This window comes from Hemicordylus capensis, chromosome 13, assembly GCF_027244095.1.
Source record: "Hemicordylus capensis ecotype Gifberg chromosome 13, rHemCap1.1.pri, whole genome shotgun sequence".
Lineage (NCBI taxonomy): Eukaryota > Metazoa > Chordata > Lepidosauria > Squamata > Cordylidae > Hemicordylus > Hemicordylus capensis.
This window is the reverse complement of record NC_069669.1, coordinates 8,609,722-8,627,480: the sequence shown is the minus strand read 5'-3', so window position 1 is coordinate 8,627,480 and position 17,759 is coordinate 8,609,722. Positions and strand designations below refer to the sequence as shown.

Below are 17,759 nucleotides of genomic sequence, written 5' to 3'. Positions count from 1 at the left end.
CCCCACATTTTCAGTGATATGGAGGGGCCTGCAAACAGGAATGAAGAGTTCGCCCCACTGACCACAGTCATAATCATTCCCCATTGGTGCTGCAATTTTCCTTTTTCCTATCGTTTGCACCCAAGATGCAGGAGTGAGAAAGCATTGCCCTCTCTCTGTGTTGGCTTTGTGACAACATAGCCAGTGATTCAGTGCTTCTCACTCTCACGCTACCATGTTTTGGGTGAAAAATAGGGAGGGGGAGGAGTATACAGTTGCTACCATTAAGACACACATACACAGGTAAAGAAAGGTGTGAAGAAGGTGAGTCGGGTGATTTCTGTGAAATATCCCTCACCCCATCCCTGGAAACATCCTTTCAAGATAAAAATGTTAACTTCTGGCCCACTCCTAATAATATGATACTTTGTGCTATGGAGTAAAACTGATTCTGGAAGGCATCCTTACGGCGGCGGAGGAGGAATTCCATCTTCAGCGGGTGCCTTCGCAGTTATTAAACAATTTATACACAGTGCTTCCATTTAAGTGCTTAACTGCTTACATTTCAACATCTTAACAGTTGTGGCTTTCGCAGCCTCCCTTAAGACCAATTATGCCCCGAGCATTTTGACACTAAGCCTTGGAAGGAACTTTGAGAACTTTTGTTGAGGAGCAGTATAGAAATACTTGTCGTCATAGCAGCTATCTGAACAATCATATCTCCTCTTAGCCTTCTCTTATCTGGGTTAAACACTCCCAGCTCCTTTGGTCATTCCTCCTAGGACTTGGTTTGCAGACCCCCTCGCCATCTCGGCTGCCTCCTTCTGAACCCATTCCAGTTCATCAACATCGTTCTTGAATGGTGGGGCTCAGATCCGGACACAAGCATTCCAAGACAGACAGAAGGAAGCTGTATATGGTGCGAGGGCGAGAGACCTCAGGTATAAAACAGTTTTATTTGCTTCACGATTGCACAAGATGGTGCCACTCAACAAACCACTAGCCTGATCATTCACAGAACAGCCCGAGGGAGTGCAGCACCTGAAGGACTTCAGCCTGAGCGTGCTGCTCATTCTGCAGCTTCTCATCCATCTGGTCCATAATTCCGGGTCAGCGGGCTAGTTCATCATCGTGTACAAGCACAGGGAAGCGCCCTCCCCCTTCACACAGCAGTGTGTACATGGCACGGTACAAAGATGCTCTGGAACCTTCGGGAACACGCCCGGGTTCTAGAAGTGGGAGGAGTTCGGCTTGCATGGCCTGGGCACAAATGAGAGCTCAAGGTTAGGAGGAGGAGAAGAAGAAGAAGAAAACATCCCAAAACAGACTTCCTGGCCAAAAACAGGAGAATGCACAGAGACAAAAAACTGGAACCAAAAGCAAAAGATGAACCCTGGAATTGGGACGGGCAGGCTTCACACATGGTAACCAAAGCAGCTACCAGCTCTGCAGTTTTGGGTGTCTCTTTTATTCTACGGTACACCTGCAATCAATATAAAAGCCTCGCTGGTACCCAAATGTGTGCAGTAATGCCCATGAGTACCCTGGGGTCAGTATTCCCTTTAACGGGGATCCCCATATGTTGGCGACTACCACTCCCATGAACCCCAAAGGACTTGGAGCAGGAGATGCTGGGAGTTGTAGTCAACAGGCTCTGGGAGTCCTTGTTACAGAGAACAGTGCCCGAGGCATCCCATGAGTGTTTAAATCCGCTGGGCATCTTTATTCCCCCACAACCCCCCTGATGTGCACAGCCTTTTGCTTTGCTAGTCCTGTGGTAGCAAGCACGGATTGTCCCCTTTGCTAAGCAGGGCCCACCCTGGCGTGCAACTGAAGGGGAGACTACATGTGTGGGCACCGCAAGATCTTCCCCTGCGGGAATGTGGCCGCTGTGGGAAGAACACCACCAAGGTTGCCAGGTTCCAAGTTTCCTCTCTCCCTGGCAGATCACAGCAGGAACCTTTGTATGGATGGAAGTTTCAAGGATGGGCTTTCTAGTGCAGTACAAGCCCAGGCCATGGTCAACCCCTCCTGTATTCTACCAAAGGAAACCACAGGGCTCTGTGGGCGCCAGGAGTCGAAATCGTCTTGACGGTACACTTTACCTTTACAGCCCTCTCACAGAATTGTACTACCTCTGTTTTCATGGGGGGATCTGTCTTGTCTCTGAAAATTCCCCACTGAGAAGTTGCGGCCCTTATTAAAAGGAAACTAGGAAGCTGCCTTTATAGACCATTGGTCGATCTAGCTTGGTATTGTCTGCACAGATTGGCAGCGGCTTCTCCATCAGTACAAAGGTTCCTGCCGTGAGCTGACCACAGGCAACAACTGGTGGCAACCTTCCCCTAAGTCAAGCACACATACAAGGACGGAAGCCCTTGCGGCTGGCGACGTGGTAACTAGATTTGCATCTGAGACAGGATGGGAACACAGGAAGCTGTCTTATACAGACCCTTGAACATAAGAACAGCCCTGCTGGATCAGGCCCAAGAAAGCCCATCTAGTCCAGCATCCTGTTTCACACAGTGGCCCACCAGATGCCTCTGGGAACCCCACAGGTAAGAGATGAAGGCATGCCCTCTATCCTGCTGTTACTCCCCTGCAACTGGTACTCAGAGGCATCCTCAGCCTTTGAGGCTGGAGGTGGCCTATCGCCATCCGACTAGTAGCCAATTATAGACCTCTCCTCCATGAAGTTATCCAAACCCCTCTTAAAGACAGCTGGTTTTGTGGGCACAAGCATGAATTGTCTCCTTTGTTAAGCAGAGTGTGCCTTGGCTTATTTATTATTTATGTATTTATATTTATAATTTATACTTATATTTAAAATATTTATACCCCACCCCTCCACTACTGCCCGGGGCGGCTCACAATAATCAGATAGACACAGATACAATAAAAATAATAAAATTAACTATTTTTTAAAAAGTCAGATTGAAAACCACAATTATTAAGTTCAAATTAAAACTGAAAATTGTAAGAAGCTAAAGAAGCTAAAGAAGCTACTAGATATAACAAAATAATAATGGAGCATGAAAAGCCTCCTTAATAAGCTGCGTTTTAAGTTGGTTTTTTTTAAAAAACACTGAGGGAGAGAGCATGGGAAAGCTCATCAGGGAGGGCGTTCCAAAGCCGAGGGGCCACAACCGAAAAGGCCCTGTCTCTAGTCCCCGCCAATCAGATCGCTATTCGTGGCGGGGTCATGAGCAGGGCCTGAGAAGATGAGTGGAGGGCCCTGGCAGATTCATATGGGCGAATGCGGTCTGACAGGCACCCCGGCCCCAAGCCGTGTAGGGCTTTAAAGGTCAATACCAGCACCTTGAATCTAGCCTGGAAGTGGACCGGTAGCCAGTGAAGCATTCGGATACGTGGTGATGATACGGCTTGCATTTGGATAGGTGATGATACGTGAGCACTCTAAGGTAGTCCCCTGAGGGGATGGGGCCATAGCTCAGTGGAAGAGCATCTGATCCCCAGATCACCCCCTGGCAGCATCTCCAGGCAGGGCCGGGAAAGACTCCCGACCAACCCTGAAGAGCTACTGCCAGTCAGTGTAGACAAGGATGAGCTCGAGGGACTGACTGGGTATGAGGCAGCTTCCTAGGTTCCTACCCAGCAGCTCAAAGACACCACGAAAACGCACGTCAACCGCCAAGTTACCTTCTGGATGTCCAGCCGCTGGCGCAGCATCGCCACCTGCAGCTTCAAGTCCTCCATGTCCGTCAGCTCCTGGGGGCTGGAGTAATAAAGCACAGGAGGCAGGCCGGCCATTTCTCCGTCCCAGCACCGTTGCTTGCCAAGAGAAGGACACTCCTGCGAGGGGCAGGGCTCGCTGCAAGCCGAGTCAGCAGGTGACAGCTCCAGGTGGGACTCGATCGCTGTCAAGGGAAGAAGCCACAGTTATTGGTCTGGAAACCCAGCCCTGCGAGGAGCCACTAAGAGGGCCGAGTAGGTGCAGCCTGGAGAAGAGAAGACAGAGGTGAGGGCCAGTTTTCTGAGGAGAGGGCTTGTTCTCCGTTGCTCATGCTGGCAAGACTCGAGCCATTGGGTTGGAAGTGCCAGGAAGTGGATGCAGGCTAGCATGGCGAACTGGTTCGTTCAACTCCCCACCCGGCCACGAAACTCACTCTGGGCCAGTCACTTCTCTCTCGGCCTAATCTACCTCACAGGGCTGTTGTGAGGATAAACATGACCATGTCCACCGCTCTGGGCTTCTCAGAGGAAGAGCGGGATACAAATATAAAAAATAAAATACAATTAGGAGTCATTTCCTAATTGTAAGACCTGATTGGCAGTGGAACACTGCCTCAAACACTGATGGGTTCTTCTTCACTGGAGGTTTTCAGACAACAACTTTTTTGTTTTGTTTTTGCTGATTGTCCCATAACAACTGTTCTCTATACACTTACAAACAAAACAAAGGAACAAAACATACAACCAAGAGCACGTTAAAACAAACGAAAGCTACGATAAAATACAACAGCAACAAATATTTATATACTGCTTTTCAACAAAAGTTTCCAAAGCGGTTTACGTAGAGAAATAACAAACAAATAAGATGGCTCCCTGTCCCCAAAGGGCTCACAATCTAAAAAGAAACATAAGACAGACACCAGCAACAGTCACTGGAGGTCCTGTGCTGGGGTGGAGAGGGCCAGTTACTCTCTCCCTGCTAAATAAAAGAGAATCACCACGTTAAAAAGCTGCCTCTTTGCCCAGTTAGAAGGTGTTCCCAGTAAACATTCTAAACATTTTTAGAAGGCCTGGCTGAACAGAAAGTTCTTCACCTGGTGTCTAAAAGAACAAAGTGGGGGCATCAGGAGAGCCTCACTGGGAAGGCTATTCCGTAAGTAAGTAAGTATTGAATTTACATGCTGCCTGACTCCAAAGGCTCTAGGCAGTTCACAAGAATACCCATAAGAAAAACAACCGGTTAAAACCAGCAATCTAAAAGTTTAAAAACATTCAGAGAGCACTAAAAGCCTGGCTGAAAAAAGGTGTCTTCGGGGCTCTCTTGAAGACTGGCAAAGATGTTAAACCCCGAATGTCTCTAGGGGATACATTCCACAGCCTAGGAGTGCCTACATGGTGGTGTGTAGTTGGGATGTCCGGGAAGGCAGCTTAGGTTTACACGCAGCGCCACTACAGAGCTCAAGAAGTGGAGAAACAACAAATTTAAAGCCACCAGCCACACAATGAATTAAAGGGTAAGCCACCGTCAAGACCAAGGAGAGACTGAACATTTGCTCTCTGCACAGGGTGCTATGAAAGAAAAGGGCTTGAATTCAAATCCTGCCTTTGTCTTCCTGAACAAGTCAGGAATTCCCAGCAGCCAAGGATATATATGAATGAGAGAGAGAGAGAGAGAGAGAGAGAGAGAGAGAGAGAGAGAGAAAAGATAAGATAAGATAAGATAAGATATTTGTTCTACACCCCTCTGCCCAGACTCACCTTCTCTGAGCTGCTCCACTTTGTCCAGACACTGGGATACGATGGCTTGCACGCCTTCCAGCATCAGAAGACTCTCGTATTCTCTTTCCCAAGTCAGATTTTCTCCAAGAGCAGCTAAGAGAAAAGCAGAAAAGGAGTTACACAGGATCAACTTCAGTTCTATTACTTCAGAGAAGCTGCATGTGAGGACCTGAGGCAAACAGGCCAAAACGGAACCAAACAGCATGAACACAGATGGGAGGGAAGAAAAGGACACCTTGGAAATGGATTAAGCGCAAAATGTTGTCTTGGGACTCTCCTTCACCCCACAATGAGGTCATAGAAACATAGGAAGCTGCCTTACACCCAGTCAGACCCTTGGTCCATCTAGCTCAGTATTGTCTTGCACAGACTGCACACTTTCTAGTGTCAGAAGACTCTCATACTCTCTTTCCCAAGTCAGATTTTCTCCAGCAGCGGCTTCTCCAAAGTTGCAGGCAGGAGTCTCTCTCCGCCCTCTCTTGGAGATGCTGCCAGGGAGGGAACTTGGAACCTAGATGCTCTTCCCAGAGCTGCTCCATCCCCTAAGGGGAATCTCTTTCAGTGCTCACACATCAAGTCTCCCATCCATAGGCAACCAGGGCAGACCCTGCTTAGCTAAGGGGACAAGTCATGCTTGCTACCATAAGACCAGCTCTCCTCTCCAAGGGTATCTTAAGCATGGGTAAACCTGCCACATATTTGGATCCCCTTGTTCTTAAGGGGAATTGATACCCATTTCTTCCTACTAGATGCCTAGCTTTTTCTATAGGCTGTCTCTTATGCTCCTGAGATGAAACTTCAGCTGCTCTTTTAACTATAATTTTCACTGTTTGGACTTTGATTGTTAAAGGGTGTGCCGAATTGCTATTTATAGTTAAATTCTTTTTAGCTGGTTTTCTATACCATTTAGCCTGTAGGTTAGCCTTTTCTAGACAAATTTTCTTTTTCCAGAAAGGGTAACCACCCTCGACTATCTGGTGCTTCTCTCATCAAATTTATACTCCCTCCCCTGCTCCTCTTTGCTCAGTCGGCAGAGTCAGTGAAACACACAGAGCCTGCATTTGAGGATAAAGAGACAGCTTGTACCAGACCCAATGGCCCTTCTACTCTAACGATGGCAAACCCTGGCAGGCGGCAGGCCTCAAGTCAATCTCTCCAGGCTGGCAGACAGAGCTCCTTTCCAAATCTGCTTTAAGAGAGCCCGTTAAACTTCCCCACTCGTAAACAAAGAACATCCCTAGGGTGTCATACATAGCATCGGAAGCTGCCTTCTACCAAGACTAAGACGCTTGGTCTTTCTAGCTTAGGATTATCTACACCAGAGGTTCTCAATGTTGGGTCCCCAGATGTTATTGGACTTCAACTCCCATAATCCCCAACCAAAGTTGAAGTCCAATAACATCTGGGGACCCAACGTTGAGAATCCCTGGTCTACACTGACTGGCAATGGCTCTCCAAGGTTTCAGGCATCCTGGCTTTCCAAATCCAGGTGCCTAATTTGCATATTATGTAAATTGGCTTGAAAGCTTTTCTTTTTTAGCAGAATAGTGACTGCACGTTTTGCTCTGTAACTCCGCTTCTACAAGGGCTAGAGCTTAGCTTTTCTTTTTAAATGAAATCTGAAATCGGGGTGGGCTAAACAATCTGGGTGATATGCTCAAAATCCAGGCGAAACCCGAAATTCCAGGGGGCATGGCAATTCTACTTCCAGGCCTGCTCGAAGAAGTGTCCAGGGATTGAACCTGGGAACTTCTGCAAGCAAGGTCTGTGCTCCACATCTGAGCTTTGGCCCCACCCAACATGTAACACTATGCTACAGCTGCTCTCATATCTGCCAATGCCGGGATGGGTGAACCCTGGGGGATGCCCCCTTGAGTTTCACAGGGAAGAAAGGCAGGGTTATAAATGTGACCAACAGCAACAACGACATGTGGAACAGCCCCGAGCCATGACTCCTCGCAGACCGCGGTGGACAAGGCTGGATCCAGCTGGGTCTCTGATGCAGCCCTTCTGCTCCCCTCCCAATCCAGCAAAATCACTGCGTGCAGAGGCCATCTGAGCCGGCCTCGCACAAATGTCTTACCAGGGGTCTCGGCTTCCATGCGCTGCTTGAGGAGTGAGTGGATGTCATGAAGATGCATCAAGCCCTTTTTCACCTCTGCTGGGCTGAAGGCTGGTGGAGGGGAGTGGAACTGACCAGGCGTTAAGGAGAAACAGATGCTGGATTGCAATCCACTTGGCCGGCTTGCTCTGGCCTCTACAGAATTCAGCTACAAGCCGGCCTCTACAAATCCACTTGCCAGTGGCAAATGCCCCCAGTCCTCTAGCACAGGGATTCTCAACGTTGGGTCCCCAGATGTTTTTGGACCTCAACTCCCATAATCCCCAACCAAAGGCCACTGAAGCTGGGGATTATGGGAGTTGAAGTCCAATAACATCCGGGGACCCAACATTGAGAATCCCTGCTCTAGCAAACAGGACACCCAGCCCCACACAGACCTCCTCCCCAGAGGTCTCATTTCCACCACCATTTTTGACAAGAAACAGCAGGGTCCTTTCTGAGCGGCAGGAGAGGGTTCCCACCGTTTCTTACCCTCGCCACATCCCAGTGCAAGTGACAGAAGACCCACGTCTCTCCTAAATCCAATGTCTCTGTGCCAGAAAAGGATCCGAGCGAAGAGAGGGGGCTGGTGGCAAGCACAGATAATGGTTGGCTAGTGAGTCAAGACCGAATTTGTGGATCCCTGGCTGCAAGTTGGAATGGTTGAAAGAGACAAGAAACATGAGAGTGGATCACCAACACCCTTTTCTCCGAAGTGGCTGCAAGGGACTGGTAATTTTACGGGCAACGTGGTGACTTCGAAGGAGGTGTTTAACCCTTTCCCATCATGCTGGAGGGATGTTGTTCCCGGGCTGGATAGAGACAGTCGCTTTCCCTCTACTAAGTATAAGAGAACTGCCACTTTAAAAGGGTGCCTCTGTTAGCAAGGGGTCAACTGACATTACAGGAGACCTCTCATGTAAGCATGCAGAGGACATAATAAGGAGAATGCATTTGATGGATTTTTCAGTGTCTAAGTTGAGATTAGCCAGGTTGCCAAGAAATTTCACTTAGAAGTGACCTTTTCCATTTCAGCCCTGGGTAATGGAATAATGGATTTCTGCCCGATACAAGCTCAAGTGAGAGCGGTTTCACATTTTTAGAAATACGACCCTGAGACCTTCCTGGCAAGAATCATACAGAGACGTGTATTAATTTTTGTAACTGGTCCCTTGGCTCCAAGTCGTATCCCCAAAGTGGTTTACAATACAAGAAACCTTTAAAATACAACCTCAGCTATCATCAACTTGCCCAACACTGTGCAGGAGCAGTACTGGTTAACGAGGAAAGGGCACATTTGCCAGATCACTTGAATGAAATAGCTCTGGAGAAAAAGTGGCCCCATCCCAGGGGTGAATCAAAGGAGAGGGAATGGGGGAGAGGGGAGGAGAATGTCCACAGCCCCCTAGTGAGTTGAGGGGGCAGGCAACATAAGGTGGATGTATGGATCTCTGAAATCCTTAACTATAAGCCACTTAACTATAAGCCAGTTAATGGCACAGTGGGGAAATGACTTGATTAGCAAGCCAGAGGTTGCTGGTTCGAATCCCCGCTGGCCTGGTATGTTTCCCAGACTATAGGAAACTCCTATATTGGGCAGCAGCGATATAGGAAGAGGCTGAAAGGCATCATCTCATACTGTGCGGGAGGAGACAGTGGTCAACCCCTCCTGTATTCTACCAAAGACAACCAGGAGTTGACACCAACTCGACGGCACAACTTTTAGAATCCTTAACTAGCCTATTAATTTCTAGGGACCGTAATATGAATTTTAAAAGGCTCCTGCCCAGGTTACGTGCTTCATGAACCATAACTCTTGTTTGAAAACACAGCCACCTTGCATTAGCATCAACAATGCATACTTAAGATTAATAGTAAAAGGCAAAGTGTGCCGTCAAGTTGGTGTCGACTCCTGGCACCCACAGAGCCCTGTGGTTTTCCTTTGGTAGGATACAGGAGGGGCTGACCACTGCCTCCTCCCGCGCAGTACGAGAGGATGCCTTTCAGCATCTTCCTATATTGTTGCTGCCCAATGTTGTACCAACGGGGATTAGAAGTGGCAACCTTCTGCTTGTTAGTCAAGCATTTCCCTGCTGCACCATTAGATATACAAATCAAAGAGAGCACCAAAAAGCCTGTCCTAAACCTATTTCCCCACCAACTGCGCTTCGAGGTAGGAAAGGCATTTTCTCACGGATGCTGTCTTTCGGACATCTATCCAGTCACACCTGCCGTTGCATCTTACTTCTTCTGAAGCCAGAGTGAGCCAAAGGATACCGTGGCCTGCAGCTTCCCCACAAAGCGCTCCCTGGCGGCAATTGCGTCTGGGCTCGTCTGGCACAGGCGGCACTTCTCCCGCAGCCTGAGCATTTGTGAGAAGAAGAAGAAGAAGAAGAAGAAGAAGAAGAAGAAGAGCAGCAAGTGTTAGGGAGAGCCTGGATGCTCCTTCTTGGCACATTCCCTTCCTGAAGCCCGAGTCCAGGGTATTCCTGCCAGTTACTGTTATTGGCTTCACTGCACCATCCCCAACCCTAGAGCACCATTTGACAGTTTGTTTTCATCATCATATTTTTCATTTGTTTCAAAATCAGTCAGTCTTAGGGAAAGCGGGGCATGCATTTAACCCAATTTCAAGAGTCAGCTAGAGAAAGATCCCCGAGCCCAACAACGGAGGAGGGCGGACATGCCTGTCCATTGTTTCCTATGGATGGGAATCCATAGACTAAGCTTTCGTGGTTGTACTCCCTGACTCCAGTGGCGGAATTTAGTTCTTGGAGCAGAAAAAATATTAGAGATCAGCTGCTCGAATGGGATGCCAGTTGCGGTACAGTCATCCAAGTTCTCATTCTGTAACCACTATTATAAGAAACATAGAAGTCTCTCTCAGTATCTGGTTAATATTACTAGTGCTCTACTGAGAAAGACTTTTACATCTTTCCATTTTCAGACTATGCCTTCAGCATATCTTGAAGGGCGATTTTGCAGATTCCCAGTGGAACAGCGCCTTGGTCCTTATGGTCCTGGCCAAGCAGAAGACATCATCCACTAAGTCCTTTATTGCCCTATTTATGATGAGATCGGGGGGAAACACTGAAGATAGATAAATTTAACGCAACAGATGTAGAAGGTTTGACTTGACTTCTTGCAGATGTGATTCCACATATCAGCTGTCGTTGCTACTTTCGCTGTGCTTTCTTTTAAACTCAGAAACAAATCTATACGCTCTAAAACGTAGAATTGGTTTTCGCTCAGCTTACCTGATGTAACTCCTTGGGATGTTGCATTTCTTCTTTTATGTTATGCTATGTTGTGACCTGTGGTCACAACAATAAATGTCTTACTTACACTGCTTCTTTTAATGCTACAACAACTACTAGGAATATTTATATACCGCTCTTCAACAAAATTCTCAAATCGGTTTCCATAGAAAAATAAATACATAAATAAGATGGCTCCTTGTCCCCAAAGGGCTCACAATCTAAAAAGAAACACAAGACAGATACAAGCAACAGCCACTGGAGGGATACAATGAATACCAATACGACAAATATTTGTATTCCACTTTTCAACAAATTTCCCAAAGCAGTCAACATAAAATATAAATCTTAGGGGATAGGGCCACTCTAGGACGAGCGCTTGCATTCAGAAAGCTCCACGTTCCCTCCCTGGCATCTCCAACTGAGAGAGACTCCTGCCTGCAACCTTGGAGATGCTGCTGCCAGTGATTGAGCTAAACACACCAATAGGCTGACGTGGAAGAAGACCGATTCCTATGTTCCTATGGCTATTACTAGTTTTCCCTTTTTGGCTGCTTTTAGATCAAAAGCCCTTTTAGGATAGCGAAATATTTCTAATTTCTTTTGCTATGTAAAGCACTTTTGAGAACTTTTATTCTTGTTGTTGTTGTTGTTGTAGAAAAGAGGCATATAAATATTCTAAACAATGAACAGCAGCCTGTGTGGCTAACTCCCAGCTCTTTGTTGAAGGGCCACTCATGGAAAAAGCAGCCTTGACTTCAGAAATACAAGCCACATTTTCAATTTCACCTAACGAACTGTCAAGATCATCTACTTTGACAAAATAACAGCAGTACATAAGGATCACAGACCACTAGTCAAGTCTATAAAGGGTTTTAGACAGGGTTTTTAATTATTGTGATTGTTTCATTGTTGTTTTAAAATGTTTTTAGACTGTTTTAATTGTTATATTGTTTTCAATTTTTGTTTTAGCTCTTTACTGTTTTAAATGGTTTGTTTTAATTGTAAGCCGCCCTGAGCCATTTTGGGAGGGCGGCATAAAAAAATCAATCAATCAATCAAAACAAACAAACAAATCTCCAGGGCAATTATCATATAACGCAGCCTCCAGTGCAGAATCAAAGCACCACAGGAAGCTGCCTTATACTGAGTCAGAACCATGGTCCATCTGGCTCGATATTGTCTACCCAGACTGGCAGCAGCACCGCAGGGTCTCAGACAAAGGGTCTTTCCCAGCTCCACCCTGGAGATGCAGGGATTTTCTGCCTACAAAGAAGGTGCTTTACCACTATGACTACTGGGTAGCACATGCAGATTCATACTTGAGTTTGTTTACTGAAAGCATGTTTATAGTCCTCAACATTTGTGGAGAATACCTTCAAAATACATGGTCAGGTACTGTGCTGAAAAGATAGAGGCATATACGCCACACATACTAGATTAGGGCCACTGTTCAAGGGAACTGCAGATTGTCCTTAATTGGCTGAAAGCACATATTCTTTTTTCTGTCCCAGATGCAATCTAGATGCCAGACTATTGTTAGGTCACCAGCAATTCATGTGGCAGTGATGAGGAAATACACGGCTCTTATTGCATACATGCGTTTTGACTCATGTGTCAGTTTTAATTTGAGACTCGAAAGCCGCATGTGGCTTTGGTTCCATAGCAGACTTTAACTATGTCATCTGAACTCGCAATTTAATGTAACCCCTGCCAACAGATTGATGCCATTAGCTTTAGTTTCCTTGAGAAAAAAAATGCAGTTTATACACCAGATATACCAGACACAGAACATATGCATTACATTTATGATTTTGCTTTCTAACCCCCGGCTTCATTAACTCCAGTAGTTAGCGCATTCAGGCAAGCAGGATCCACGGAGCAACTGTATAAAAGTGTACTACATGGTATCTGCTATTGGAGGAAGTTGCCATATACTGAGTCAGACTGTTAGTCCATCTAGTTCAGTATTGTCTACACTGACTGGCAGCAGCTCTCCAAGTTTTCAGGCAGGAGTCTCTCTCAGCCCTCACTTGGAGATGCTGCCAGGGATGGAACCTTGAACCTTCTGCATGCAAAGCAGATGCTCGAACACTGAGCCATGGCTCTATCCCTTTCTTAATAGGAGGCAGTCACCTATAGCTTCTGACCACGTCACCACCTCGCTGAAGCTGCTCAGAAGTCAGAGAAAACCAAGACAACCCCTCCACCGAGCGGAAGAGTGCTAGTCTTGCAGGAGCAAGCATGAATTGTCCCCTTTGCTAAGCAGAGTCCGCCCTGGCTTGCATTTGGATGGGTGACTATGTGTGAGTGCTGACCGTTGGATATTCCCCTCAGTGGAAGAGCATCTCTGTGCTTGCATGCAGAATGTCCCAGGTTCATTCCCTGGCAACATCTCCAGGTAGAGCTGAGAGCAGCGATGTGCAATCAGGTTTCATGTCGAACGTGTTCGACGGTTCAGGGTCAAACATTTGCTTCAAATGCTGAACTACACTACTCTTAGCTCTGTGCCACATTTCACACACAGCCAGAAGACTGGGCTCCAGAACACTCCTTCCGTTCTGGTCCCATTTTGCAAACGGCCCCTCGACCTCCAGCACCTTACAAACTTCTGTAAAGAATTTCCGTCTCATCTTCCTTCCTTCCCTCCCTGCCACCTCTCCCATCCACTAGGAAGCAGGTTTCATGATGGACTGGGTGGTCAAGTTACCTGGTGTACCTGGAAACCGCTTTTCTGTATGGATGGGGTAGTTTCAGCAAAGACCTACAATGGAAGTTAGTTTGAATTACCATTCTTGGTCATCATGCACATATACATACTCAAAGTTTGTCTTTGGAGAAATTTTGACTTCCTTAGCTTGCTTTTTTTAAAAAAGCAAATTATTAGTGTCATGGAAACAGGGTGCCCCTCCACAACCAGGGTGTGACAGTTAAAGCAAACTGCTTACAGACACACAGACACACAGGTTAGGTTTCAGGACAAGGTATGGGACAGAATTTAAATACATTTATTCTAAGCCTAAACTCTATGCTCTCTTAATTCAGCATGCAGTCTATCTGCGATCACAGGCACTCAAAGATTCCAAGAGCATGTTAGATGTTTAGAGAGCCAGTGTGGTGCAGTGGTTAGCGTGCTGGACTAGAACCACAGAGACCCGAGTTCAAATCCCCATTCAGCCATGAAACTCACTGGGTGGCTCTGGACCAGTCATTTCAATCTCTGCCTAACCTACCTCACAGGGTTGTTGTGAGGATAAACATTTTTATGGGTCCTCTGGGCTACTTGGAGGAACAGCAAGATATAAAGGTAATAGCAGCAGCAGTAAAACAGCTAGATGGCATATAGTCATAAAGAAAAACTCGACTCCCATTTGTGATGATAAAATACCTGCTCTTACATGTCATGAAGAGTCATGGGCAGGACAAAAGAGATTCACATCTGAAGACAAGAAGCCAGCCAAGAGGTCTGAGCTCTTGCTGGCAACTTACCCCATTTCCTGAAGTGTTGATGAGGTTGCACGCATATCCGGGGTCCCTTCTCCCATGCGGCTCTGCGCCCCTAGAGACTCTGCAGCAGGATCTGCGGGATTGTGCTCCACTAAAGCTAGTAAAGGACGAGTGCGTGTACAGTCTCCGCCTTCAGCAGGATTTTTGAACAGAGGGCTTTGATCTGAATCATGCAGAGATTTCAATAAGCCAGGCAGCGTTCTGGGTCCGTCAGCAGCAAAGGCCTTTTCATGGCCAACTGGGGTTATTTTTAGAAGTGATTTGGCTTTGGGGGTGGCAGCCTCTTTGGACGACTTCTTCGCAGACCACTTGGGAACTCTGACACTGGCGCCAGCAGATATTTTCCTCTGGGGCCTTTTCACATCGGGGTCAGTCCTGTAGGGAGCTTTCAGCATATACGCCGAAGGCTTCTTGGGAGGCATGCGTTTCTTGCTCACAGATGTCCCTCGGACCACCTTGGGGTCCCTGTTCTTGGGACTAGGTGCTTGCTGATTTAAAGTGGCACTGGTAACAGGCTTTTCGTCTGCTTTGGGGCTTTTGCCTCCGGTGCCTTTTCCAGCTTCACATGGAGCCTGCAGGAACTTGGTTCGGACTCTCAACGCTTTCTCCAGGGCTTTGTTAAGCAGCTCCAGTTCTTCGAGTTCCTTAGCTGGGGGCTCACTTTCTGCCGTGCAAAAATCAGACAACAAGTCAAGTCATTTTACCATATTTACCCAAACTGAAGGCGACTCTGAACGTAAGATATTGCCTTAAAAGATGCAGGTTAAAAGAAAGAGGACTCTGAATCTTAGACAATCCCCCTATCTTTAATAGTGAGAACTGGGGGGGGGGGAACTCATCTTAGATTCAAGTAAATATGGTATACTAGGACTGCACAACTTCAGCCGTTCAGCAGATGTTGGACTACAACTCCCATCATCCCTAACTATTGGCCACGAGTGGCTGGGGATGATGGGAGTTGTAATCCAAGGACCACTAGATGGTTGAAGTTGTGCAGCCCTGTTTTATACAGATTAAGGTCTTTCAGGGGTCTCTTAAGCAGCTCTGAGATAGATAGGAGCCAGCGTGGTGTAGTGGTTAGAGTGCTGGACTAGGACCAGGGAGACCTGAGTTCAAATCCCCATTCAGCCATGATACTAGCTGGGTGACTCTGGGCCAGTCACTTCCCTCTCAGCCTAACTTACTTCACAGGGTTGTTGTGAGGAGAAACTTAAGTGTGTAGCACAGCGCTCTGGGCTCCTTAGAGGAAGAGCAGGATATAAATGTAATAATAATAATAATAATAATAATAATATTCAGATCCATGTACAGACATTATTATTTCAGGAGACTTTTCGTGATGAGCTTCCTCATCAAATGGTTGTGTTCAACCATCTGAGTGCTCCAACTACATGGATGGTGGAGATCTCACACCCTATTCAACACGTCCCTCAGGGGGAAAACTGCAGAGGGTCAGGAAAGAGCCACTCCACAGTCAGCTCACAGAAAAAGCCGGGGGGGGGGGTGTACTGTAACGCAGGGGTAATCAGCTACAGGTCCCTAGCACATTCTGCCATGCCCGCCAAACATTTTGAAGCATGCATCATCACCCCTACAGCAGTTTAAAGCAGCCAAGCCCATGTGGTCCTCCCTATAGGCAAGGAAAAGAGAGAATGCCTTACAGAAGAAAGCAGGAGGTGCTGGGGTGGGGTGTCGTTTGGTGAAGCAGCTCTTTCCCCCCTTACCTTGATCATCCTTCTTACTGTCCTTGGGGACTGGGCTTTCGGGAGCTTGTGAGGCCCTAGCAGAGAAAAAGGAAACACAGGACACACATTCAGCAAGCAACAGGGATGCCGAACCGTTCTTCTGTAGTTGGACCACTAACGTTGGGAGGATTTCAAACAGCCTAAGATAGGCAGGAGATCCTAGCATATGAAGACGACAATGTTCTTTGCCGAGACGCCATTAGGATTTAGCCTTGCACCAAGGCAACTCAGATTTGCATTATCTAGACTCATGTTGTGGTAAAGTGGGGCGGGACGAGGAGAATGCATTAGAAACACAGGAAGCTGCCATATACTGAGTCAGACCCTTGGTCTATCAAGCTCAGTATTGTCTTCACAGACTGGCAGCGGCTTCTCCAAGATTGCAGGCAGGAGTGTCTCTCAGCCCTATTCTTGGAGATGCTGCCAGGGAGGGAACTTGAGACCTTCAGCATACAGGTGCTCTTCCCAGAGTGGCTTCATCCCCTAAGGGGAATATACTACAGTGATCACACATGTAGACTCCCCAGGAATCTACATGTCCCAAGAGAGCTGGTCTTGTGCTAGCAAGCATGACTTGTCCCCTTAAGCTAAGCAGGATCCACCCTGGTTGCATACGAAAGGGAGACTAGAAGTGTGAGCGCTGTAAGATATTCCCCTTACGGGATGGAGCTGCTCTGGGAAGAGCATCTAGGCTCCAAGTTCCCTCCCTGGCAGCATCTCCAAGATAGGGCTGAGAGAGATTCCTGCCTGCAACCTTGGAGAAGCCACTGCCAGTCTGTGTAGACAATACTGAGCTAGATGGACCAAGGGTCTGACTCAGTATATGGCAGCTTCCCATGTTCGTATTCAAATGCACACCAATGTGGACCGGTTGCTGCTCCTTGCCTCCTCTATTAAAAAGCAAGAACTTGGGATGTTTGGGTTAAGCTGCCTCTCTTCCCTCTCTTGCCAACCTACCAATCTCCGAGAAGAGCCCGGCACCGTACTAGGTTCTGTTGTAGCTGCTGCTGATGCTCAGTGCAGTCTTCCAAGGCTTGGGTGAGCAGGGAAACCAGTCTGAAAATGACACAAGAATCACAGACATCTTTCTTCCACCAATGAGCTACGGCTTCACCCCCTTAAGCTGCCTAGTGCTGAGTCAGACCACTACTCCAGCTAGGTCTGTGCTGTCTACACTGACTGGCAGCAGCCCGCCCAGGTTTCTCTGCGGGGGTCTTTCCCAGCCCTACCCGAAGATGCTGCCAGGGGCTGAACTTCCATTAAGGGGCTGCGCGTTCTTCTTGCACTGCAAACACGTCCTGGGACCGAAACTCTCGGCTCACTCACCTGTGGGCAGACTCAGCAGGCAGCATGAGGACAGGCGAGCAGGAAAGACCCCGTGGACGAATTCATGCGAAGAAAAACCAGCAAAAACTCCCCAAGTCAATCTCTACACACGCTTTAGAGGCACTTCCGGTCCCCCTTAGACTGCTTTTCTAGGGTTTGATCATAGATACGCGAGGTGCTAGAGCGACCTCACGCAGGCAGCGCGAAAAAACCGCGGCTTTAAATTTTTTTACAGCCTACGTGCCACTCCATCCTTTTTTTTTTTTTCTATGGTTCCGCCTGCCAACTCCTTCTTCTCTCGCTTCTCCGGGGCTTGGCCGGCCCGAGCGCCTCCTGGGTCCTGCCAGGTGTATAGTGAAACTCTTCACCTCA

General features: G+C 47.5%; 1 protein-coding gene across 1 annotated transcript; it reads right to left on the bottom strand.

Annotated features, from left to right (window-relative positions):
* Positions 1 to 916: 916 nt before the first annotated feature.
* Positions 917 to 17,681, bottom strand: TEDC2 (tubulin epsilon and delta complex 2). Its single transcript, XM_053276449.1, has 10 exons — positions 17,388 to 17,681; positions 17,019 to 17,117; positions 16,041 to 16,096; positions 14,299 to 14,980; positions 13,520 to 13,573; positions 9,830 to 9,914; positions 7,535 to 7,643; positions 5,431 to 5,544; positions 3,640 to 3,857; positions 917 to 1,239 (listed from the first exon to the last, which is right to left on the bottom strand). The coding sequence occupies exons 1-10, from the start codon at positions 17,411 to 17,413 to the stop codon at positions 1,090 to 1,092; spliced, it is 1,593 nt and encodes a 530-aa protein (XP_053132424.1). The 5' UTR covers positions 17,414 to 17,681; the 3' UTR covers positions 917 to 1,089.
* Between the last annotated feature and the right edge of the window lie 78 nt (positions 17,682 to 17,759).

Bases quoted from the DNA above. Each gene is read 5' to 3' on its own strand.
- TEDC2 (XM_053276449.1), bottom strand. From the start codon at position 17,413: ATGCTGCCTGCTGAGTCTGCCCACAG. The intron at 14,981-16,040 runs GTAAGGGGGGAA...TTTGCACGGCAG, and splicing joins CAGTAAGAAGGATGATCAAG to AAAGTGAGCCCCCAGCTAAG. The intron at 3,858-5,430 runs GTGAGTCTGGGC...TTCCCTTGACAG, and splicing joins AGTGGAGCAGCTCAGAGAAG to CGATCGAGTCCCACCTGGAG.